At 46.8% G+C, this 26,512-nt stretch overlaps 1 protein-coding gene across 3 annotated transcripts in view; it reads right to left on the bottom strand.

The window, feature by feature from the left end:
* The window catches only part of LOC106646811 (uncharacterized), a 113,793-nt gene that overhangs the window by 46,003 nt on the left and 41,278 nt on the right, over positions 1-26,512 (bottom strand). For 2 of the 3 annotated variants that reach the window (XM_014362949.3, XM_014362950.3), the window contains exon 1: positions 14,549-14,810. The exons of the other annotated variant lie outside the window; for it this stretch is intronic. In XM_014362949.3, coding sequence (XP_014218435.2) covers positions 14,549-14,568 — 20 coding nt within the window. In that variant the 5' untranslated portion in view covers positions 14,569-14,810. Of the gene's footprint in view, positions 1-14,548; positions 14,811-26,512 lie in introns of those variants that run through there. 3 annotated transcript variants of the gene reach the window in all.

The following is a 26,512-nucleotide window of genomic DNA, read 5'->3' as shown; positions in this document are numbered from 1 at the left end:
GTCGATCGGGAAATCATTCGATACAATATACAGTTTCACGCGAGTGCTCAAATAAATCGCGCGCAGTCGAGGGTATATCGGTCCCCGATCGGAGTAAAAAGGATATGTAAATTTCGCATTGAATTTTTCCCTCGCAAGTATATACCGAGGCTCTTTTTGTTCCTCGGGATATTACACTTTGGCCAAGTGCAAAAGGATAAAACAAGGGAGCCTTGTCCCGTGTGCGCATACGTTTAATTGCCGGTAGCGCTTATCGGGGCCCACGGGCATCAATAATAAATTAATAACAGCTTCTAATCGGCTTATAACTCACCATGTACTGTGAGTACGAATACCAGCGTCAGCGGCAGGTTAGCTGATTGACAATTGACAGTTTCTTGTTTTCATCGGTGAGTGGGGGCCGGCTTATCCCGAGCTCGGATCTAACGAGTTCGCGGTGAAATTAACCGGTGTAAGTTTTGCTAATCGAGACATCCGATCTATTACCACCGAGGGATGGCGAATAGTGCGTGTATATTTATATACACGGTCGACCGGTAAATAACGCTTCATCGTCGCTCGCTTGGCTATATTGTGTACTTACTTGGGATGGAAACGAGAGAGGGATCTGATTATCATCGATACATGGTTTTTCACACCTTTTTTTCGCTCCCCGTAATATTTCACTTCTCTTGGCAAACCCGTTTTCATTAATTTTTAATCGTGTTTGGACACGTGATATTTTGTTGCTCCGTGCAGATCCGTGTGCCATTTTAATAATTGTTAATTTCAAAGTGACCGTGAGGTGTCTCATTAAAAGCAGATGTTACCTACACGTGATCGCAAAAATTAATTAAAAAAAAATAAACTAAATATACGAAAGGTATTTTGCATGATTGTTATAGAAAAAAAGATTTTTGCTTTTTTTCCCTCAAAATTATCATTATCTGGTCCGAATCACGCTTGGGATCCTCTGATTGTTCCGGGAAGGTATACACGAGCCGACGACTCTCGGCCCATTAAATCTTCCCGATGGGGCCCCCAGGAAAAGGTTATTTATAGGCTCGATGAAGCTATTTTCAACTCCGCCCGGGGCCTCACACGTATACATCGCCGAATGTCGAAATTATTGATTCGTCCGTGTGCACGTGGCCTGACGGGTCCATTATAGAGATTTAATTAAAAGGAAAAAAAAAAAAGAACAAACAACGTTTGCTACACGTACATGTGCAGGTGACGACGACGTACACGTATATGTTTATTGTGCAAGACCCACGGAGAGAGATAACCGGGAGTATCGTCCGAGCTGCGGTGGGAACATGTATCGGCAGCTTGTTTTTTTAGGTCAGCGGCTGTGTCGATTTTTTTTTTTTTTTTTTTTTTTTTTTTACTCTCAACGCGTCAAAAGCCGTTCATTAGAAACGAGAGGCGCGACGCTGGGAGCAGCGGAAAACACGCGACGAACAGTACCCCCCTGTGACGAACAGTAGCGTCTCTCGGCGAGAGACGAGTGATCTTTCGCTACAGGTGCTTTTTTTCAACCGCGCACGTGTCGAAAGGAATCACGTGTGCCGTCGATGCTTTCGAAACAACGGCACACACCTCCGTTCGATACAATTTCCAGCCAAACCGAGCAGATTCTCCCTGGCGCCGAGCTATACAGAGAAAGTGCGTGTGGTGAGCGGAAAAGGAGCTTTGGTCGACGCATATGGCGTGCACGCCGCGAGTCGGCTCGGTTATGCTCTTGGACGCGGCCCAGGACTCCGCTGGTTAATGACCCTCGTAGCACGCCTGATAAACCCAACTACCGGCTGTAGCGGGTATTTTTAGATTTTCGTTAAATTGCGAGTCGACAAATTTCTTTCCCTCCCTCGAGGAAAAGTACAAAAGTCGAGAGGGCTGGAAGCGCGTGAGTTTTTTGCACCAGCATCCCTCCAAAAGCTCCTTTAAACGCCCTCGGCCTTTCGTGCGTTCTAATAATATTGCCGCTTCCCTCGTGAATTACGCCGAGCTTTTTTGCCCCCCTCCTTGCGTACTTGTCACCCACTGCTGGACACGACTTCAAGCAGGGGTATTGGGATTTTTTTTCTTCAATTTATTCATTTGCTTGTAAAAGGATTTGGTCGTGTAAGGGGGGGGGGGGTAAAGGGGGACTCGGAAAGTTTACGCTTTTGGGCAAAAAAGGATTGGCAGCGAAAATTTTTCTTCTCCGCTCTCGCTCTACTTTTTCGTTTGTGCGGCTCTAATGTCTCGTCTCAAATGTCCGTACGTGCGCAGCTTGGCTTTTATTTTACTGCTCGTTCACATCTTTGCAGCACCGAAGTACACAACTTGCTGATATTTTTCCCTTTATTTTGTGTTTTCAAAGTTGTTGCAAAAAAAAAAAAAAAAAAAAAAAAAAAAAGCTACCACTGTACAGTAGTATGAAGCTCCCTTTCTTCTTGCTGCGATTCCCTTCCGAGCGGATAAGGTTTTTTTTTTTCGAGTCAAGGCTCAACTCGCGGTTACCCAATACCCGTGCGTTATGATGCAGTCCTACTTTGCACGCCTGTAACTTACACCGGACGCTGATTAGCCCCGAGCGAGACCGACTTTGTGTGTATTATATACTCGTGAATTTGTTATCGCTTGTTCGCGCGTGTTGGCCCTTTATTGTAATTTCATGATGACAAATTGAAGAGCAATGTAACTGTCATTTTTAATTATACAATGAAAAACACATCATCCGAGCAGCACATTAAGAAAACGGGAGGTGTAAAAATATTTTTTTATCATCGATCCCCTCAATGTACCTAAGACAAATGAAACGAAAAAAAAAAAAATATATATTAAAAAACACAAGAACGTGGCGTCTAATGGCCGAGAAAAGTAAAAGGCGCGAGGGGGGTACATGTACACCTCCAGGCACGTCGCGCGTCCCAGACGAATCCCGATTACGCGGAAAAGGTTCTCTCGCAATCTCAAATATTATTTTACGATCTGGAATTCGCCGCCTCCCGAGTACACGCCGGAGCGTGTACATATTATACACATGACGATGAAGAGGTAAACGCGCCTGAGAGAGTGCAGCGATCCTCGTCTCGCGGAGGGGCAAGTGGCGGGAGCGAAAAAATGCGCAAGCATGCGTGGAAACTCGAGAGGCGCGTGCTCTTCTCTTCCTCGCCCGGCATACACTTGAAGTTTTCACTTTTAGATCTAGGGGTGAAAAAAATAAAATTAAAAAACGAGACGAATCCTTGCACCGCTCGCGCGAGCAAACACTTTTAATTTTTCGTCTGGCTTTTATTTCTATTTTTGCAGTGGCATTTTTTAATAAAGTGTATCCAAGGAAAAAAAAGACTCGCTGAGAGCCACTAGTAATAATCAAGGGATGCTCGAACGGTGTGTGTTTTTGGATTTAATTGCAGGATGCACGGAGTAAAGCAACGCCGATGCAGCATATTAAGCTGATAGCTGAATCGAAGCTACGATTTTTTGGAGTAGAATTGATAATAAATAATGAGACACGTACATCGCTTTAAGGATATTGCATTTCTTTGGAAGTGTGACTAGTCGTTGGACGCCCTCGTGAGACAATACACGATTCGGGATCTTGGCATGAGATGCGGAATCAACTTTTAAAAAGCTAATTAAAACAATACGTAACTCGAACAACTCCCATACGCATACAGCTGTATACCCTAACGTGTACAGGGGTAAAAATTGTCGAAAAATCGACTAAAAATCACGTCCCAAGTTACTTTTCGCTACGTCCAACAGCAGGCACGCGCGCGAATTACTTTCAAATATCGATAAATCGGCCGATAACTAGATCATTTCCACGAAGCTGGTATCGTGTCCACGGCATAAAAGCCCTCGCTTTTGCTGGATACTCGAGGGGCCGCTCCGCTCGGTGCATCAATCGAAAGGGTCCATTACCGCTATCACCAACGCCGTCGTCCTCACGGTCCGTACATGTATATATACACAAGCGCCAGCGCGGTGGGTCTCCCTCGCTACTCGCCAATACTCACACACTCTCGGGGTCCAATATCGTCAATTGCGCACTTTGCCTATCGATAATTCGGCCAATTAAACGGGGGCAGGAGGGGGACGAGCAAAGTACATAGACTGGCGAGTACATCATATACATATATATTTGGTGAACCTTGTGTCGGGTGCAGTTGGGACAGTGTGATTATCGTGACTCGGGGATTGTTTCCCTCTACAGTGACGTTGGTCACTGGACCTCCCCTCCCCCACAATTACACTTTCCAAAGGCTAAAGAGGCACGAAATAATCAACGCTCCGCCAACGAAGCGAGTGGGTATACTAAAGTAAAGGTGCGCGGTTGGTTTATCGTCGGGGGAGGAGAGCGTTGCACATAATACATTCGTTATAGCATCGTGAGAAACGGGCAAAGCGCCGCGCGGCACAGGTAGCGCGCGCGCTCATTAAAGTTAAGCAATCACGGGAGAAGTAAGATATTATTCGATTTTCGCCGATAAAAATTCGCCCACGAGGCGGAGGGCCGTAAAAGAGGAGACGCAATTACAGAAAAGGCCGGGCCGTGGAAACAGAGTTGACAGTGAATTAACAGTAAATTCAAGCCGCGGACCCTACACTCTCGACTGGAAACGAGAAGCAGCTTGGTATCCTTTTAACAAGCGGCCCGCGTGCAAATATATATCTTGTCCCCTCTAAAATTAGCTACCTGAAAAAAAAAAAGAAAAGTCGGGAATACCTGTACGGGAGGGGGGTATCGCGGCGTATTTCAAAACGCGAAAATATCACACGAGCGCGCTCGCCTAAAACTTTTACGGCGTCATCGCGAGACCGGCACTATTTATGAATTGTTATACTGTCTTTCGATCCAAGGGATTGCAAAGTTCCGGCAAAGCCGTACTGTAAATTTTAGCGCCCCCAAGAAAAAGTCGCCTTCTTTCCTCCGGTGCGCCCGATCGAGCATATCCACCTCCGATGCATACTTACAACGCTCGAGCTTATTAAAAAAAAAAAAAAAAAAAAAAAAAAAAAATAAAATAAAAAGAAAAACATAGAAACACCTTCTTCATTTTCCTTCTAGTAACTAAACAAGGGAAAAAAAGAGCCCCACCGATGGTTACAGTCACCCTTCCTTCCACGTTTGTCCGAAGCCCCAGAGTGCCCGGAGACTCGATATCAAAATCCGCGACACGAGGTAATGGCATTACAGCGACCTTGTTTCCCCTGATTGGATCGCCCTCGCCGCGATGCTCCGGCTCTATACATGTACATGTAGGTACGTTCAAGCGCCTTTTTTTAGCTGCTCAGCGCTAAAGACCCTTGGTTATTTCAGCAACGAGCCCAATCAACCGGGTCAACTCCAGAGAGAGATAGTCTTGTGTACCCATGGAAACGCGAGCCTAACGGACAACGAGGGTACCTACACGGGTATACTCCAGCCAGATATGGGATATACATTACGCTCGGAGCAGCCGTGTATATGCGCATACGCCTGTGATATGAAAGCTCTCGTCTCGTTCAAAGATGCCCCGAGAGCAGTGGTGCAACGAGGCCCGCAACGCGCCGCTAAAATCTTTCCTGTGTTCGCTTGTTATTCATATTAGCACATGCTCCGCCGGGATCTACAATATTTGCGCGCTCGCGGAGACTCTTTCAGCCCTCCTCCTCCCCTTCTTCTTCTTTGCTCGGGTACGTTTTTTTTGCTCCAACGAGAGAGAGGACGAAAAAAAAAAAAAAAAACGCGCGGATGAAAGGGAGCCCCGTGTTCGCTTGCACGTTCACCGATCCATTAGCCACCGCGCGTCCTCGTCACTCTGGGAAAAATCGCCCGGATCGCGTTGACACGTATAAGTAAATACACGAGCAATCGGGGAACGGAGGCAACTCGGCGTGACACAACCGATCGTACTTCCATTTAATCGGTAGAGAGAAATCGGCAAAGCGCTATCCATATCGAGAGGCCCACATACGTACCTACACGTGTATTACACGTACAGATACGTAGCTGATAACAGCGGATACCTTACACGTATAAACGAAAGGTAAACAGCGGCGTAGAATATGCCATTACCTCTCCGCGTATGCGTTTAAATAGCATACATCCCGCGGCGAGGAATTTCACCCTCTCCTTCCCTGGCGATTAGTGAGATGCGTCTATATGTATATATAGGTACAATCGACAGTAGCGAAGTAATTCACCGTCAGACGAAGCAGAAGGAGAAGTAAGGAAAACGGGGCCGATTTTCTACGCTCGGGCACGCGTGTGCGGCAACCTCGAAGAGCCGGTTTGCTTTTTTTCTTTGTGGAGGCGAGGAAGGAGTGAGGGGGGACGATTTTCGAGTCTGGTATTTCACGGCGATTTACACCGGATCGGCTTCGATTTTGCGCGATCGGCTACCTATCTGCCAACCCCCGCGTGGATAATTAAAAGATGCACCGCGGCATCGAGCTCAAATACACATGCATACATATCGGTCTTAATTGAAGATCGCGTCGGACGCGCGAGGGATTAGCGTACTCGCGTGCTTTTTCCCTGTTTTTCCCGTCTGATGGATGAAAGAGGAGGAGCGCCGATTCGGCCGATCGGAATGCACGAGCTCTTATTTCTTCGCTCAACCCAGTTCGGGTGCATAGATTGCTCGCGGCGCGTAATTACTTAGTTGCTCCAGAGATGTAAACACTTTCTCCGTGGACAATTACTTTTCTCTAGTTTTAATCACCTGTACGTTTTGAAGAAGAAAAAATCTAGAACAATCGATGCCGATCGATAAATAACCGCGCTATAAGTTCCACATGGGAAAAAAAAGGCCGTGAGAAAATGAAGTTTGGAAAAGTAGAGAATATCGGCACTTTCTTCTTATGCCCCCCAAAAAAGAAGCGGGGGCAGATCGGGCACAGTGACCCAGTGCAGGTATACGCACAATAGAGTACCGATCTCTCTCTCTCGTGGAGTCTGCGGGGCCGCGGGCATATAAATCACTTTGCCTACCTCCGGGAGGGGGAATCGATGCACAGCAGAGGTGAGAGAGCAATTTATGTACAATCGAAGGGATTCACTTTGTCGGCGATCGTGTTAGCTTGTTGTTGTCGTGCGTTTTGTTCTCCGATCGTTTTCGCTACATAAGTACTGCGGTAGAGGAAATTTCGTCAGCGAGATGCCGATTGTCGAGCCGATTGTTGTAGTGTATATTGCCATGCGCGCGCGTGTGCAAGACTCGCGCGTCGGTGCGCGTGTTTTATAGCACCGATGGAATTTCAAGTTCGAATCGGCTATTAATAAGCTAACGCGGCAATAATGCCCGACTGTAAGTGAATACAAGTGTGTATTGTGCATAGAGCGTGTATAGCGTACTACGCGTATATGCATAATTCGAGTTGTGTTTTATGGGTGAATGAAAAAAAAAAAGAAAAAAAGAAAAAAAAAATGTCCTGCTCTCTGGCTAGACGTGCGATAAACGAAGGAGGAGGAAGGAAAAAAAAAATCATACATTTTTCATAAATTAATCATGACTCTCTGTTGACTCTCAGTGCGTGTGTTTATTGGACAAACATTGTCAGTGGTGCGCTACACAGAGCGTTGGCGAATATTCATTAGGCAACATCCTCCAACTCGCATTGGTCGGTTAAAAAAAAAAAAAAAAAAAAAAAAAAATTGAGCCAAAAGTTTATACTTACTTCTTATGTACCTACGTATTGATGAATTAGCATGAAATTATGATAAGAGAAATTTTTCAAGAATCCCCGAGCACGAAGAGCGACTACGACGACGTTGCTCGTTACGCAACGCAGCACCTTGGCCATTTGATAATAACATTACGGTGTGGTAAAAAACAATTTTTCCTAAACAAACAAACTACCATCCTCACTCTCTCGCGTAGGCGGAATCAAATAAACTCTAAGGTCAAGAAGCCTATTTGTTTATCTGTATCATTATTATTCTCATAATTTTTACAAGTCATTACACGGACTTGTAGTGATATTTCAAAGATATAGGCACAATATGGGTAACAAGCGTCACGAGCCTGTCTCTCTAATCCGACCCACGTGGACAGGTATGGGTATCGATGAAAACAAAAAATGAAAAGCCCCGCGCATCGATGCCAATAAAAGCAAACGGCAGCGTCGCGACAATAAAACTCCATCACTATACATATAGAGTCTCGATATAGTGCTCGTCACGCTTGCAACACGCGTCAAAAAATAGTCAACCATCACCTGTGCAAATACACAAACTCGGAGCACCGCGTAGCGTGTCAGCATCGGTAACTGATAAGACCGATCGGTAAATATTAACAACGAGCAAGCTTCCCGAGAGTCTGTGCCACAAAGTGCCGCCGAAATCGGCAGGTATCGAGGGAAAATCGCGAATTGCGAGCCAGCCATGCAGCAGTCGCGTGCTCGGCGCGTCACGCAGCGGAAAATCTCCGATGATCGCGCGAACCGGTTCTTCACCGAAAATCTCGGCCCCCGAGTTGCGTGATTAAAAAATGTGGGTTTTCGTACGCGACGCTATTCATCACGAGTCCATTGGATTATCCAAAAACGCGTTGGTTTACTTCCACTGTACCCCATACGTACTTTTCCGACGGTATAAAATCCGTGGTGCCCATGGATGTACGCCTATTTCAATTACTTACGCTCGATTCAATTGGTGGATTCCCGTGGAACTGAAAAGAAGGAAAATCCAAAGGGCAGCGTGAAAAATAAATAAACCCCATAACCATTACTCGCCCCGTAAACTCGAGCGCGCGTAGTCCCTTCTGACAGAGCGATCGGTCGCGATTTTCCCTTCGGCAAAACCAATTTCGGAAATACCATCGGTAAATTCGCGAAAAGAGCCGGGACGATAGCAACAGGCCAACTCTCTGGTGCGAGAGTTTTTACTGCGCCACCCGATTCCACCTTCACAGAGGCTGCCGATTTCCAATATCCATTCGCTCGCTTTTAATCGCGAGTTCCCACCCGCAGTTTTATTTCACCCTCCCCCCCCCCCGTACACTTTGTGATATTAATATGTACACCGGGCGATCGGTCGGCTTATCTCGGTCCGCGATCGGTAATCGGTCGGCCTGTAAACAATGGAAATTCGTCGCGCCATTTATTACGAGCCTCCCGACCCTCGGCTTCTCTTTACGCTCGCGGCGCGTCGCACTCAAGTTAATTGGAAAAATCGCCGGATTTATCGGTCGCTCGTGATTTTTCGAACCGACGAGCGTCAGTTCGCGGGTGTACACCTATAAGGGCAAAAAAGAAGCAAATTGATGTTCGGCTCTTCTGGTATACCTATATACTGAAAAAATACGTGTTTTTTTGATAATTTCACAAAGGTAAAACTAATTGGGTACATCTGACTAGATAAAAAATTAGTGTATGATTTAAGATGTCACGGGACGAATACCGATATCGCATATTTATTCGTCATCTATACTATATGGTTATGGTCGCTTTCATTAAATAAACTCGGTATGAGAGAAAAATAAACAGCATCGCGACTCGCGGAGAGAAAGAGACTATGTAAAAGCACATAATTGGTCGAGGTCTCTTTTTATCCCCGTGTATATCGCGCCGACACATCTTTTGCACTCGCGTACATAGGTATATATATACACCCTGCACCAATATGCGCGCGTCGTATGCATTATATCGATGGAAAAATCAACCCGGCCAATGCACACACATACACACGAGTGAGTGGGTTCGATAACAGCGATATTTTCGATTATCTGATGCAGCCGGCAATTAAAATGCCTTTGGCTCTCCTTCGCTCTCGAGCGACGCGCTCCTGTTGTGCGGCGCGCAAATTTCGACATCCATCAGCTAAGCGACCGATTTTTCCCTTGACGAGCGATCGACGCGGAGGTCGTGAAAAAACGACGGTAATTGAGAAAAAGAGGAGGAGAACTGCAAATTGCCGGGCAGATAAGACGCGCGCGCGCGCGCCTTCTTTTTTTTCCATTTGTTGAAATTTTGATTAGCCGAATGCGAGAGCGTGGAAAAACATGCCGTCGATCTTTATTTGGTGTATTCAAGCTCTTTTATATATAAATTACGCACTCGTTGAGTTTTACCGATCGGTCACTTTTCGCATATTTTTACATTAAATTTAACCGATAAAGCCCTCGCGCGATAATAATGGATAACTATAGAAGCTGCGAGCTATATATCGACGGAATATTTCGTTGTTTTCGTGTTTTATCTCCACACGGTTACCGGCTCTGTGGGTCACGGCCACGTCGAATCGGCACATGTTCGTCAGCACAAACGAAATTTTTTCCCCAAACCAGCGTAGCGGAGAAAAAAAAAAAAGCATAATCACACACACAAGTCCTTTCCACTTTTGTCTTTCGAAAACCAGTCGTGCGAAGGAGAATATACACGGAAAGAATAAACAAAACAAAAACAAAATCACGCGTCTCGTCCGATCCAAGCTTGATTGTGTCTCGACTAATCGTCGATCGGCCAACAAGTGTACCCTGACACGTTGTAATTGAATCGCTCGTCTAAGCACACGAGTTTATATCACGTGTATATATATACGTACACATGTATATAGCCACGCGCGCGGCAGCAAATTCAATCTCGGGACTCTTAAGTAATCTGTCATCCCGTCATGTATCTCCCGAGTCAAAAGTTCAACGCCGCCACCGCGCGTCCACATGGGAATGCAGCGCGAGTAGTTTAATCATCCCCGTCGTCGGACCCTCTCTCTCTCCCGTTCAATTTGCCTCGGTGATAAGTTAATGACCTTGAATGACGCGGGACACCGCGATCCGAGGTGCGGATACTAAACAGAGCCGATTTATCGCGGGACAATTACGCAAACTCTTACGCGAAGACGCGAAAAATCCGTGCGATGTGCGCGCGCGAGTAGAGAGATAATAATGTGTATTTCATTAGCGAGGATTTATTTTTTTTTTTCTTCTTCGCATCTATAGCTGGAAAATTGTTGCCAACGTGACAAAGAAAGTTGCGAAACAACAGCGCGTTGGTTTTTAAATTCTTGCACGAGCGCCGTGCATATAAATATGTATACACATAGTTGATAAATTAATCATCGAGTGAAAAACTATATCGATGTATTCCGCATATAATATGTGTGTACAATACGCGAGGCGAAGCTGTAATCTCGCGAGCTAATTTATATTAATCGAGCGTCGAAAGAAAAAAACACCCGACAAATTTGTCAGGGTTTCCGTTACACCCGATCGATACATATTTCTTGGCTACACGACGGCGCCCACGTTTCGTTACAGCACCGTCGATTAATTTGTGCGTAAATATATATACGTGTACCGAATATCTTACACTATACATGTGCAGCGAGCGAGCAAACAAACGCCGATGTTTTCGTCGCGGCCAAGTTTTTATCGCTTCCGCGTGTGGACCCGTACCGGGAAAAATTAACTATAACCGCGTGCGCGTGTGTTTTTTAGAGCTCAGCTCGCCCAACGAATTCGAATAAATAGTCCGAAAAAATGCAGTCGTCCTCCCGACCGGGTGGACCGTACCGTTATCGATCGACGAGCCCGTGACGTTTGGTGCAACTATACGTATATATATGACAAGAATCCCCCTCGCTGTCGAGAGAGAGTCAATAATCGATTTCTCCGTCCGCGCGATGGCAGAGACGCGAGAAAAAACGCACCCTTACAGCTGCACTCGGCGCAACGGAGCTCGGACACCTTACGAAATCAAGGAGATGTAAAAAAAAAAGGGGGGGGGGCAGGTGATAAACGAGGCGTCGGAAAGGAAAGGGGGACCAGGCCGAGCGCGTGCGATCTTCATTCTCTTTTCCACGTCAAACGTCCGCAGCCATCGATCGATCGTAAAAAAAAAAAAAAAGCCGGCTTATGCAAATCGCGGTCACGCGAAACGTGATATCTGTGCAGTGGGTAAAAATAAGCGAGGGAACTGCCTTTCCTTTTCCTATAAATTATTACTCCTTTTGTACCGTACACATATAGATATACGTACCGCGAGTGCTGACAGCGCAACGTCAGCGCCTTGGCCCGGGGGCTCGAACCCAAAACGTACCATATACAACGTATATCAATGACGCGTCCCGAGCCGCAAAGGGGAGGAAAAAAGAGAGCCAGAGAGAGAAGAAACAATGGAAAGCACGAGGAAAAAAGGCTCTTCTGCTCCAAAGGTCCCCCAGTCCTTTTCTTTTCGCGTCGCCGGCTTGGGAACCCTCGGGCCATGGGGTGTGCGTACATAGCTCCTCGTGTGCTCGCGTTGGACGAAAAAAAAAAAATCCAGCGCCCGTATCGCGTGCTCGCTAGGGTTGAAGGAGAAAGGGAGGTTTCGGGGAATCCATTACCAATGTTTTCCGTATACGACGTCACAGGCACTCGGATCCCACATTCCGAAATCAAGCTCGAAAAAAACTGTATTATTTACGTGCAATGCGAGGTACAGTTACAAGTGAGGCATTTGGCGTTTCGCAATGGACTCATTGCACGAGTAAGTAGGTATATACATGTAGAGCGCGCGGTGGCTCGGTCGGCTAGGTCGTGGATTGGCACGTGGGAGACCGTGGTTCAATTCCCGGCCAGTGCGACTTTTTCGGGCAAGTACCTCTGTGTCTGTCACATGTGCTTTTTCACCACGCAATGCTCCTCGAGGAGGGTTTAGGCGACCTCCTCGCAGCATAATTGCCTAATTTCCCCCTACCCCCCTCCCAGTAATGGGGGGCCTCCCATCCCTCTTCCCTTCCTTCTCCAAAGTGCTAAGTGCCCATAGTAGTGCCCTTATTAAAAAGGAGCCGGACGTAGAGCACTATAATATAAAAAAAAAAAAAAAAAAAGGTATATACATGTGCACAGAGGGACACATCGGAGACAGGAACAGCGCGGATAACCGGACAACAAAGCGAACCCCGTTTGTAGGTACAATCCCTACCAACTCCTCGTCTGTCCCTCTCTCTCTCTGCAACTTGTCTCTCTGTTTCTCTCGAAAATAAATGTTCAACGCAAACAGCCGCACACTATCGCATAATTGTATGTGTGTTCTCGCGATGCAGGGCGTTTTTCTTCGTTGTCAAGGGGACGAAAGAACGAACAACACCTCGGGACAAACAAACAAAGCTTTTCGGTGTGATCTTGCGCGTGCGAGGGCTCTACGTGTGGCAAAATACAAGCGTATACCTGTACTCTGTACCGATTGACGAGCGTAAACTTTTACTCTCACACCTAAGAATGATTATAACAAGTATACGGTTGCATTTGAAAAAAAAAAAAAAAAAAAAAAACGTAAGAGTGAGAAATCGACTCGCGAGAAAAAGGAAAAGAAAGGGGCAGAGCAAGAGGTTGTGTCGTGGGTATATGCTAGTTGGGAAGCCGCAGAGCTCAGGGAGAAAACTGCCAACCCACCGCGCCTCGCACGCGAGTTTTGATGTCGACTGGCTTAATACGCCACTACTCAAATACCACCCCCCCTTGGGGAGGAGAAAACTTATAACGCAGGAGAATCGAATGACCGGTAGTGTGTACGGCTTGTCCGTGGGCCCCAACACATTTCGTTCCAATTTACTTTTTTATACTTTGTATTTTGGTTTCCACAAATGCTTTGACCCTTTTGTTTTTTATTTTCTCTATTCCTCCCTTCTGTGTATACATTTACTTGGAGGCGCGTATTTCGTTAGCCGAGGGTCGGATTTTTGCGTCTTGTCTTGCGTGTGGAACTCCTTTTGGTACAGGGAAAAACTCGTGTGTGGAGGATAAACGTGTAATTTGTAACAAAAAAATTGTTTTTTTTCACTCCAACCGAGAAGGCTCCTCGTAATAATTTTCCACGTCAATGGAGAGTGTTTTTCGAAATGACTTCTTTCGAAGGCCACGGACGTTTTCGCTCCCTCCCGCGACGACTGCACGCAAAAGTGTGTGTGACTCAGGAATTCCAGAGAAAGAGGAAAAAAAGCGAGAAAAAGAGTGAGTTTTTCAAACAATCGACTAGCTCGACGTTATACCAACAGACTGATTTTTTTTCCCTCTCGTAAGAAAAAAAGCCTCGGAATCCGCAAAACAGGAGCGGACACGTATTCCCCGTTATCACCTAATTATTCACAGCCGTCGATAATTGAATTATATTCCGAGCGTATATATGTATACACGCCGTTGCACGATACATCACCCGCAGAGCTGCTACTATAAATTTCATTTTATTCGTTTTTCATCCTTTGCTACACATGCTCTCGCATGTGTACGCGCACCAAGGCACAAATGCAAATATCTAACATTCGCGTTATTCAATAAGCTCCGTTACATAAAAACCCACTGCGGCGTGTGCGGCTGGACAGCCCGCAACCAAAGGCCGCAGCTTTCGCGCTCCAAATCCGGACGAGAGTGGCCCCGCAGCATCGCAACATGCGCGCGCGCGAAAATTCAAAAGCCGCCTTATCGGCATCATCGCGTGTAGCCTCGATAAGCGGGATCGTTATCACCCACCGTCGCCTCTTGACTGTGTGCCGTTGGTAACATCGCGAACAATCATAAACACACGCGAGACGCTAAAGTAAAAAAAAAAGGAGCGCACGCGACGTAGCGATGAAAATGAAAATACAAAAAAACAATGAATATACACTCACGTGATTGAAGAAGGACGCATCCAGGCGCGTTGCCTCAGCAGCGTCCACGCATTGCGTCGGACTGGCCTGCGGAGGACTGCTCTCAAAAGCCACGCATCCGACGACACCCGGGCAAAATCCTCCTCCTCCTCCTCCTTAAACTCACACTCACAGTACTATCGCTCGAGTCGCACTGATCAACTTTCAATACAAACTCGACGGAACAAAAAAACAATGCGAAACACCACTCATTAGCACTGACGATTGAGGCAAACAAACAAAAAAAAAAAAAAAACAAAAAAAAAAAAACAACAACAACAACACACTCGGGACCGGTTGAAGGCCGATCTCTCCCAATGTACCGATCCAACGCCGCGCGAGCTCCGAGCGCGCGAAATTAGTTCAGCAGTGCGGGGAGATCTCGCGACTCATCACCGACTCGAGCGGCTCGACATGCATGTTTCACTGTTTAACAACTGTATCAACCGATGGATTCAAGCAGCCGCTCTCGTTGTCATCGTAACCAGCTCCGCTGCGCACTGGATCGTCCTCGTGGACCGCGTTACGATCGGCCCGCAACAACGTCCGCACCACCTGCCGAGCACGTCCTCCCTCCTCCCCGTCGCCAATCTCATATTAACGGCTATCGTTAGGTCTCTGATCCGACGCCGTCCTGCGCCTCCTCCCCGATACACATCCACGGACACACTCGCACTCTGACCCTATATGTATATGTATATCACGTACTCCAAGGCAACGGTTAAAATAACAAAAACACGGAAACTGCTCGGTGATTGTTGTTGTTTTCTTCGACTCTGTCAGCTCGAGATCCTACCTTGAAGGCGGCCGAGCGCGCACTGATTTTTAGGCGGCCGCGGCCGCTCTCGGCAAGACCGACTACGGCAGTTGCTGCGGCGGCAACGACTGCTGCGGCGCGCACCAGCGCTGCCGGCAGCACCACCACCACAACCTGACGCGGCAGGACGACTCGTTGAGAACAAGTCAGGGAGCAACCCTCGGCTGCAGCTACCGATCGGGCTCTAGGCCGATCCGATTCCACCACCGCCGGCCTCATCGGCTCGGGGTACAACACTGAAAGGGGGGGGGGGTGTGATCGGCACCGCTCCGAGACCCGACTCAACCGACTAACACAAGCTATCCCTCTGTAAATCGTTGTCCCGAGTCTTGGTCGTCATACCGATTTCTGGCGGCAACCAAACACGCGCCAAGTATGTCCAATGGCAATCGGCGCGCGTACGCAAACGGGAGTGCTGTACAACCAACTAAGTGATAGGCGCCTCGGCAGAGTCTCGATAGGCCCGTGCTCCGAAGCGACCATACGTCAGAGAGCGATCCCCGCGCTCGTGCTACCTCCTCACGCCGGCAGCATCAGCTAGTACTTACCTACTCGCTGGTATATCCGCGGTATCCAGTGGCGCGGAGGTGGTGGTGGTGCCGGGGAGAGCAGCCCTCTCTCTTCAGCTCCTCGGCATAGGCTAGCTGCAGCTGCTACTCCCTCTGTCTCGTTCTCTCGTCGCATGTGGTATGTATCTATATACACATTTGTACATCGAGCTTATATACCTCAGGTGAGGCGAGAGCGCCCCACTCTGCGTGCGTTACACGCGGGCGTTTTTCTCCTCCTTGGGTTCCGTGATGAGAGCACGGCGCGGCTTCTTTCGTGTCTACGTTCAGTTATACTTATACCTATAGCGCGAGTGGGAGGGAGAGCCGAGTACGCTTTTTTCCCTCCTCCTCCTCTCTTTCATTTTTTTACAGTCAATACTCGTGCCCCCTACGCATCCACGGCCTTTTTTTTTCTCATTAGTCGAATGTAACTGGATCAACGAGAGTGAGAAATTTTCTCTTTTTCTTGATTAATTTTACAAAATTTCACCAAATTTCTATCGTTATCCCGATTAGAGCAGAAAAATGGTAAAAGTAAAAACAATCGTACGCCGGTTACGCGTGTATGTGCCGAAGCCTCCCCCACCGAGAGGAAGAAAACGGCACGCGTAAGTATCATGTTATAACGTACGCGCGCACGTCGACGAAGAGGCGACTCGACTGCAGTTATTTTACACTGGAGTATTGCGATCATTCGCGCGAAATATATATGTATGTACCCCACAAGAGAGGCGAAAGTGGACCTTTTATCAGAAATGATTCGTTTTTTTACCCTCTCGGCCGGCGGACTCAATTGGCTCAATTTTAAAGCGAATTTCAGGAAAACGCGCGTTACATGTACCCCCCCCTCCCCTTCCCCGTGTGTGTGTTGTATACATGTACAGTACCGCTCGAGTAAACAAATAAATCATAGCGATATTAGCTCGGTGCACGTCTTTTTTTCAATTTTCTTTTGTCAACAGCTTTTTACTGCACTGAGAAATTGATACTTCAAATCAGCCGCGTATACGGAGCCTCAAACGTGTAACGTTGTACTCTAGAGTTTGTTTTTTAATCAACCTAACGAGCTCGATTATTATTTTACTCCATTAAACGGCTGGGGAAGCTTTTGTAACTTTTTTAATTAATCAACGTTTTAGTTTAATGAAACGAAAAAATGAAAGGGAAAAATTGAATACACGCGGTATCTCTTAGTACAACTTCTCCGAATCCCGATAAAAGGGGCTTTCCCCGTATGCGCGAGCCATATCGCTCTAAAACATTCAACTTGGCCTCCAGACGATTAATGATGACTCCTCACGAATTTGTCGCCCCCTCGACCCGAGTCCAACCGAGTTGAGATATATTCCAACTGTCCGCGTCACGTGGTACCTGTACCTTTTTTTTTTTTTTTTTGTCCCACATACGAACATAGAAAGTGGCTATCGGAATAAGAAGAGCCACGTATCGCGAGACCCCCCCGCTCGCATCATCGGCTTTTTACAACTGTACGTGTACATTTTTAGAGTGTAGGTGCTGATAGCACGTGACAATCAAGCTCTTCTATAAATCTATACTGCGCCAAACACGCAAAGTTTGTAACCATATATTATAATATTTACGGTGCTAAACATAATTAGTTCCTCGTCATCAAAAGTAAAAACTATGTATCACTGTATCCGGCAGTAATCGCTCGATCGACACCGAGTGCATTCGCCCGAGCAGCCAATGATCCAATACCAATGGCACGTACAATACACGCGACACATGTGCGGGCAATTCGAGCGCCAGCGAATATAACTTCTTGGCGAAAGCGATAGCGCGCTCGCCAGATTATTACACGGTTGCGTAAGCGCACCCGCTACCGATCATTACCCGATTATCATTATCGGTTTGTCACCGATGCCTGTTGTATATTATTATGTACGTATACACGCGTGATGTTTATTCGGTGCTCGAGTATCGTTAGGTGTGGATACCGGCATTATCATCGTCGGCGCCCACCACGTGTGCCATTGTTGCTCTGGACGTGACGATTGAAAATCAGCTTTTATTGGAGAAATTCAGGGGAGGGAGAGGGAGATCGAGCGCAGATACAGCCGTATGTGTACTCAGCGTGATTCAGCGGTTTCGTTGCTCCCAGCGAGTTTAATGAAATTACGATACATCTCTCGCTACATATAGTGTTACAATAGCTGCGTCAAATGGTTCGAGAGATCGGTAAATTTTCATTTGCCCTTTCTTGACAAAATTGCGCCGAGATACGAGATCGCGTCACAGAGATGGTGATCCGTGAGTGTATGTAGTATATAGGTGTGAAATTTGTTTTTTTTTTCTTTTCCTTTCTCGTGCCTCGGAGATAAAAATAAAGCAACAGATAGGCGAGCGCGAGTCGATAAACGAAGCCGTATCAGCGGTAGAATACCGGCTCTTTCCTCATCTTTGGAAGTGAATGATTATTATTATTATTATTCCTGCGCTAAATTGATTTGCGAAATGAAGACGGATGGTTGCTTTTTTTCGTCAAACGATCCGTTCCTGCGTCACTCGGACAGCAGCTAAACAATCCGGCGGTGCCGATGAAAGGCCGAAAATAAACGAGTGCGCACGGGTATCGAGAGCCGTTTCGAGAGATAATTAATTATCGGTATGGACGGCCAACTCTCGTATGGTCCAACTTCTGTGCCCCCCCTCCCCCGCTCTTTGTCGCTTCGTCTTTGGGGATCTGGTACGCGCAATCGATGAGATGATTAATCGCGGCGAAAGAATGTCCGCGTCACAGAAACGTCACAGTGTGTCCCGATCGAGTGGTCTCTTTTTTTTTTTTTTTTTTTTTTTTCTAGGGCTTGGTTTGTTTTGAGAGGGAAATTGCAGGGTTGTCGCGTCCCATTAGGTCTGCGAAGCGTCCCGAAAGGCGTACCTCGTTTGACAAATGACGCGACAGCGGCCCAACGCCAGAGAGAAGGGAAGGAAAAACGGCGCTTATTGTTTCGGATAATCGAGCCCCCGGCACTCGGCTCCCTCGTTCGAGCTTCCAACAGGTTGATACCGACGGTTTTGTCCTACTTTTGGGCCCTGACGGTTTTTTCCTTTCCCGAGTGACAAATGAGGACACATCATGGGGACTGTACGAAATTGGTATGTTTAAGGAGGCTTTACAGGGAAGTACACTACGGGTGTTTTACGATAATTAATGAAGAACATTTAGGTGGGCAACGGTAAACGAGCAAATCTATGCGATTTACCAAAGATACAGCCTCCCGTTGCATCGTAAAAAATTGTCAATCAAAGAAAAAAGTAAGTCATTGTTTGCTGGAAATTTTTTTTCACTTACAATCGCCAAGGACTGTTTTACCGGTTTCACGTAGATTTTATTTTTTCGTGCATTTTTTTACTTTTGTTTGGAGATACCAGTGTCTATTTCGCCCTGCGTTGCTGTGTTCCATTTCATTGGCACAATGAAAAATCGCTTCAGATTTGATTGTCAGCGCCAATCATACCAAAACCATCGGGCCACGGTTGGAATACGTGGTTACACGCGTGAGAAAAATATCAACTTCTCATAAGAGGTACGAGCCAAACCTGCACCGTGTTCACCGTGACCTTCAATTGCTTCTTCATACAATTGGAATCGAAACAAACCACAAGGCCCATCAGTTCACGCGGCAAGTGAGAGAGGGAAAATTTGTTTTTTTTCCTGGATTTCAACAATTTTTAGTCCTGAGCTCGCAACCATCAGATAACCCGAAAAATACTCGCTCGGAAATTCATCATCTTCCAAGGAGAATACTCCCCGAGTCTCCCCAAACTGAGTGGTCGTACAGGAAGAGCGGCACTCGTCACGAGCGGGGCAATAAAAATCCCCGAAAGGAGAGACTCACCGACTAATCGCAGGAAAATTCGAGGCACAACAGTGCGGCCTCAGAGTCTCAAAACTGTTTAACAGCTTCATCGCGTGACATCCTGTCAGGCAAGCACGCAAAGCAATATATAGAGACTAGAAAGAAAGAAAAAGAAAAAAAAAAACCATCCCAATAAATTCTTTCTCCCGAACAGGTGCACGCGCGTGTCTTATGGGGAAAAATAGCCGATATACTCACGGTCGTAACGCAAACAAGACGGACAAACGGTCCGGTTCGACTTATCACGGTTTTCCTTGGAAACACTTTTCGGCCAGTCGTGCAGTGCTCATCGGAGACGACACGATAACGACGTTACACCGGCCATGTGTGTATCTCTAGACAGATCACCGGTGCGTTTGATCATTGGCGAAACACGGCCGAGCTGTATATCGGGACCCGGGATCTGCGCCACAGTGGCTACATGGACCAACTCTTCTTACCCCACATTATATATGTATACACGGCGAAGGTGAGGGTTCCTTTATTTCATTCTTTTTTTTTTTTTTCTTCTTCCTCATCTCTTTCGTCCTCCCGAGGTGCGGGCGACTAGACGCTGCTGGGTTTTGGCTTTCCGAGAAATCTGCAGCCTAGAGCCGCTCGGTACCCACACGTGTACAAAGCTACCCCGGGGGAGCTGATTAATAGAGAGCCGGGGCGCTCAAGCGCCTCTTTACGGAGCCACGCTCTCGTGTGTTTGCGTGTGTGGGTGTACATGAAAGTCGGAAACGCCGGGGCCCCTGCTCCCGATTAGCCGTTGCTGCTGATCACGGGGATGATTATTTCGAGGAGTACAAATGATCCGCCACGCAACGGGGCCAACAGGACCAAGTGGGGTTTTTTCCTTCCCCATCCGAGTGATAAACAAAAATATAAAAATAAAAAAGAAGAATTTCTTTTTCCCCGAAGTACGCAGTTACGTGAAAATACAACTGTCCCGGGGACTGCTGGTAACGAAGCACACAACCTCCTCTCGCTACTGTTTTTTTTTTTTTTTTTTTTTTTTTTAGACTGGGCAGTAAAACTGCGTTTTCTAGCTCGTTAGGGGAAAAAAGCAGCCGGCTCCCCCTTTTTTTTTTTCTCCTTATCGAGGGCAAATAATACAGTGCGAGAAAACAAACAGCTTTGGCACGAGGAAGCAAAAAATACAGCACGTAGTTAGAGCCCGACCGGCTTATAATTACCGAAAAGGCGTAACAAGTGCGTCAGTGCGTATTGTACGGTTGCGTGTAAAAGGCACCTGCGTGGCCTCCTCCGAGCGGAAGGTGCAGGAGGGAGGAGGCATAAATCATACACCCCGGGGTCCTCTCTCTATCTCCTTTGGGAAAACTTTTCCAGGGAAAGCGAGCGTTCCTGTTGCAGAAATCAGGTGCAAAACACACAACCGAGCGGCCAAAGGCTAAACTGTCGTATCATTGTATACACTGTGCGTATACGTGGACCTTTGGAGCCGAAGGTCTCTCAGCTGCCATTGTGATGCCGAGGAGGGAAAATGGACTTTGGAGAGAGAGAGGGGAAAAAAAAAGAGACCCACTTTGGTATTTTTTTTTTTTTTTTCTCCTCTGGCTTTTACACCTAGACTTGTTCCTTCCCACTGCAGGTATAGGCTCGAGCTAACAATTTTTTTTATCTTCTCCCTTCGCCGAGTGGAAAGTCGAGTTATTTTTTCCTGTCCCAATTTTAGTGCAGTTATTGTTCTCGGCGTTGATCACCAGGGAAGTGGACTGACTCGCTGGAGGAACCGCGGCGAGATTGATCAACGGATTCCAGGAACGGGGAGTGAATCAAACGAGGAGAAACCGCCGAGCATCGCTCGATTTGCATGGAGCGTCCTCCTTCCGGTATATACATGAGTCAGTTTTGATGATAATTATACTCGTGATGTATTTAAGCTCGATTCATCGCTGCTGCGGCAACTCGTGGATTTTGGAGTATAGGTAACCCGGACTCCCCATTGGGCGCTTTTAAAAAGTTATAGGTATATATGAGTCACGCTCGAAAGCGATAGAAAATTCCGTACAGCATCCGTAAGTACACGAAGAAAAGAGCGCGGGGTACGGGCGAGTAGGTGTATACGATGGAAGATGTGCCGCAACTCGAGTGCTAATTCGAGCGGGGGGATGGGAGCTGTTGCGCAGTAAGTATTGCAGGGAAAAGAGAGAGGGACCGCGGGCGCGTGACAAAGAAACTCCTGGAAGCGGCAACACATAATATGCGCGCATAGAGCCCTTTCTTCCCTCTCGAGGTGGTTATTGTGACCATCGCTCGGGTGACAAGGTCGACTATGACGACGCTGCCACCGGCTTCGTATGTACACGGTGCACACGCGCGTCAAAGGGGCACGTGTGTGTTGGGTTTTGCTGTACCCATGTACTCGGGTTGGATTGGACGTGTCCCTCTATACTCGTGCTATTTTTTTTTCCTCTTGTTTTAATCGACGAAACGTTGTTGGGTATATACTCGTTTGCTCGTACACACGTAACCAATAAATTGACGATTCGAGCAGAGACTGAATTTTTTTGCGCTCGGGTATATATAGGCATACGTTTCCACCTCGTAAAAAAAAATTAAAGTCCTTGAGTTAAGTGTCCTCTTTGGGCGTAGCTGCGGTATGGTTAATTCACCTCTCGTGCGGGGGCAGGTCGCCGCACCGACCGCATTTAATTAGTTGCGGTCACGCGGGCCTTACTCCTTTACTGGCAGCCCCTTACGCGTTTCACTTTAGCAAGCCCCGCGCTGCTCCTCAAAACACAATATTATACGTGCCGCCAACGTGACGTGGCGCTTTATTACCACCACACCTTTCCTCGCGGCTGTTGTTGTCGTTCCTCTTGATAAGCGGGGGAGACTGCGCTGTCTTGCGAGAGAGCTGCTCCAAGTGCCGAGAACAATATTTTCACTGTTAATGCGCCCGCGCTGTAATTAGATGCGCTTAGAGAGACCTATCGAACCGCAGGAGTCGGAAACCTCAAACCACGGCGTTTTGAAACTTCTCTCCTACTAGCGGGCACACGAGCTAATTGCTCTCCCTTCGATAGAGCTGGCTTGGATAAATATTAATTTTGTCCGCCTACATGTCCCCCCCCCCCCCACCCCCGCTAGTCACTCTATTCTTGTACGCGCACAGTCTCTCGTTTTGTAACTCAGAGAGGAGCGTGCCTGAAATCCAATACTCGAACTGTGAGTGCACGTGAACTTTTTTTTTTTTTTTAGTCCCGCCGACAGTAGCTGTATGCGTGTCCCTTTAAACGTAAATTTGGATCGTTGAAGATATTATAATCGTACGTGCTGCAGTATATCTGTTAGAATTTTTACGTCTATGACTTTCGTGATTTCCAGGGGGGAAGATTTTCTCGGAAAAGCTCGTGACGAGCAATTCATTCAAACGATTGTAAAGCTCCTCTCTGTTCTCTAAAAATGAGTGGCGCATCAATTCGCGCTTATCAGATGTTGTGTAAGCGCGCGAAAATTATTGTGCTGCAGTGCAGGTCGATAAAGCTTACGGTTTATGGAAATCGATGGGCTCCAGCTTAGTCTGGAAAAAAGCATTAATAATAGAGTCATCGGGTGACCGCGCCTACACGCCCAAAAGAGAAAAAAAGGATCCCGGTCTCGGTTACACGCACCCGACTGATTAATGAATTTTTTTACAAATCCGCAAAATGAAGACGTTTATGTTATAATATACGCGTCGTCCGAGAAACACGTGTTCCCGCGATATCGCCCCCTCATCTCCATAATATCGCGCGGCGAAAGATATCTCCCGAAGATACGCTTTTATTTTGCATAAAGCAAAAGTGCGGTTCCCTCGCCCGAAAAACGAAATCCGCCCGAAAGATGAGTAGCTCTCGGTCCTCCCGATCGTAAAAAAAAAAAAAAAAAATTTAGCATCTATTTCGAAAACGAGTTTCTCCCTGCCCCCCGCCCCCTGCTCCGTAATTCGATTAAAAAGTTTCGCCTCTCTAATCTCGAGCCGTGGATCAGCAGCGACTCCTCGGTGGCAGCTGTATTATTGACGACTCGGACACGTGAGACCGATGTTTTTCTCCCTCGCGCCACCGACCACACGTGCGTCGTTGCCCCATATGTATGCATGTACACCCTTTCCTTTTTTTTTTTTTCATTGCCAAGTATTACAGGTCAATTAGTCGGAGGATCGATGCGCAAAGTACCTATACGCAATTTTTATCGAGCGATCATCGGAGACCGTAATACGTAATTTTTAATTGCAATAGTTATAGCGTGCGTGCATTATGTGAAAGAAAAATTGTACGATCAAAGGGCAAAAGTGCAATTGATGGCGAAATATGGTAGAATAGCCATACATCTGGTCTACTTTTACCACTGATTAATTGATTCATTGGCACGAGGATGAATTTTATATTACGTGATTTCCGGGAAATGGAGTTTACAATACGAATCGGACAAATCCATACGAAATACCCAACTATAGTTATTCATTTTGCTTATACGGTGCCAATTTAAAATTTTAATTTTCGTAGCAAGGAAAAATGAAGCAACCATCCGTGGATGTACACGTAAGGGGGACTAAAGTGCAGCTCGCAGATGCAAAGGACGACCGCAAGCTAATAACTCAAAAGCGTCCGGTCGAATGGAAAAAAAAAAAAAAAGAGAGGCGACACCAGAGCCCGGCCGTAACAAACCACTCGAGCGCAGTTCTAGGTACTATAACACTCGACGAATGTTAATAAAAAGCTCGTCTCTCCCCATATAGATACACAATACAGGCTCCTAGATAAAGCGACGAGATGTACAATTAAGTGGAGAGGCTGCAAGGACGCGTCCCGGTCAAGCTGCAACGCCGAAATTCCCAGGCCATCGGGGCCGACGGTGTTGTAACTCGCGCGCGCGCGCCTCCCGCGGCTCTCCCAACTGTGCGGATGAGCCGAATAATTTCCCCGGGACGTGAGCGGGACCCACCACAGACGACTGATACGACTGCAACAACACTTTGAGACGCAACGGGGCGACGACTGGCAGGAAGTAACGCGAGACGAGCCACTCTGGTATGATAACACTGCGTGTGTGGCCCCCGCGTCGTTGATACGAAGAGGTAACCCTCGTGTATATATATATATTTATATACGTATTACCCCGAATTGCCTTTTCATTATTTGATTCGCGCGTGAACGAAAGGTCACGACCAACGGGTCGAGTGGCCGAACCAAGTCAGTGGAAAGTCAAACTGATGGACGTGCATTTATATTCTCATATGAGCACGTAAGTTCATCGTGCGCTCGAATGCCCGCACCGTTTTTTTTTTTTTTTTTTTTTTTTTTCCCCAACCATGAAAATTCGATAAAGCTACGTTTATACGGCCTAATTGACTTGCCCAAGAGCTCGCACAGCCGTCGTTATGCACAGCCAGGGTCTTGCACAATGAGGACCTATATACGCATTAGTCAGTATTCGCCTTCGACTGCAGGTTGGTATACCTACATAATAATGATCCAATAAAAAATAGTTATTCAACGCTTTGGTTTATTTACGTATAGCTTTTAATCAAATTAGCCATTCAGTCTCCCGAGAAGCCGGTGCGTTAAAAAAGCCCTTGAAATAAAACTTGTAGGTATGTATAGATAAATAAACGTGCCGTTGATGCAATGTGTACGGTATGATTTTTCTCGGTGTATTTGCAAATAATAATTGTCGTCGTACATCCGTGTATGGGCTCTTGTTTAAACGTACGCCTTCACACCCAGCAAAGTATACTTACGTACGAAAAAAGGAAATACAATTTTCATGGCACTCTACCAATTAAGGACGATTCATTGATGTCGATGCATTTTTTACAATAATATACAACCTGTGGTATCGTTTTTTCTTGTACACCCCAGCGTCAAATACCATAAGCCCCTCCATTAGTTACACTCACTTTGTACGAAATGGGGGCTAAAAATAAAACTCCCTCCCGACACGCGTTCGCTCTGTGAAAACAAGAGAGTCTGAAAAAAGAAAAAAACTGACACCAGAAAAAAAAAAAAACGAAAAAAACAAAAGCAGCCGAGCACTTAGTTAATTAAGTAGCTCGCTCTTGTCACACCCTCTTCGGCCATGCATACATTGCACTCACGTGCACGGCATCAGTTGTAGTAGTGGCACAGATAGCGTGTGTAGAACACATATTACACAGGGTACATTGCAAACGAGCGCGTGTAGCTTACGCGTAAACAACGGAGCGTAGCGCGTACATGTGCAGTGTTCACCAGCTCATCGATTATCGGCGCGACACGTCAATGGATGGCTGGACAGTGGGATACATATATACATATATATGTGTATACCTATCGGGAGAGGAGAGGTCGCGCGTACTACGCTGTACTATCCGCGTAGCGAGCGAGGGTGTGAGCTGTGTATATGTATGTACTTTGACGCTCCTCGATTACGCAAGTAGGACTTGTGTGTCATGTATATGTCGATAGCAAGTGCAGGATGCCGTGGATATAGTTTACTGGTATATACATCCTTGATGTGTAGAAATGGTCGTTAGTGGTGTAGGAAGAGGCTAGGTCGGCTCGTGAGTTATTTCCATTGGTATTCCCAGAGGTCAAGTGATCGATGGAAATTTTATAACGGGTGATCGAAGCCTCGGGTCTCGGAACTAGGTTGCTCTGCACAATCATTCAACAGTCCCACAAGTGCATATCACGCGGACGATAATTGACACATGCACGGCATT

Source organism: Copidosoma floridanum, unplaced genomic scaffold (genome assembly GCF_036245765.1).
Source record: "Copidosoma floridanum isolate Cflo_tuat_1 unplaced genomic scaffold, Cflo_Japanese_pri ptg000014l, whole genome shotgun sequence".
Classification (NCBI taxonomy): domain Eukaryota; kingdom Metazoa; phylum Arthropoda; class Insecta; order Hymenoptera; family Encyrtidae; genus Copidosoma; species Copidosoma floridanum.
Note: the sequence above shows the minus strand (reverse complement) of the source record. Positions and strands in the feature narration are given on the sequence as shown.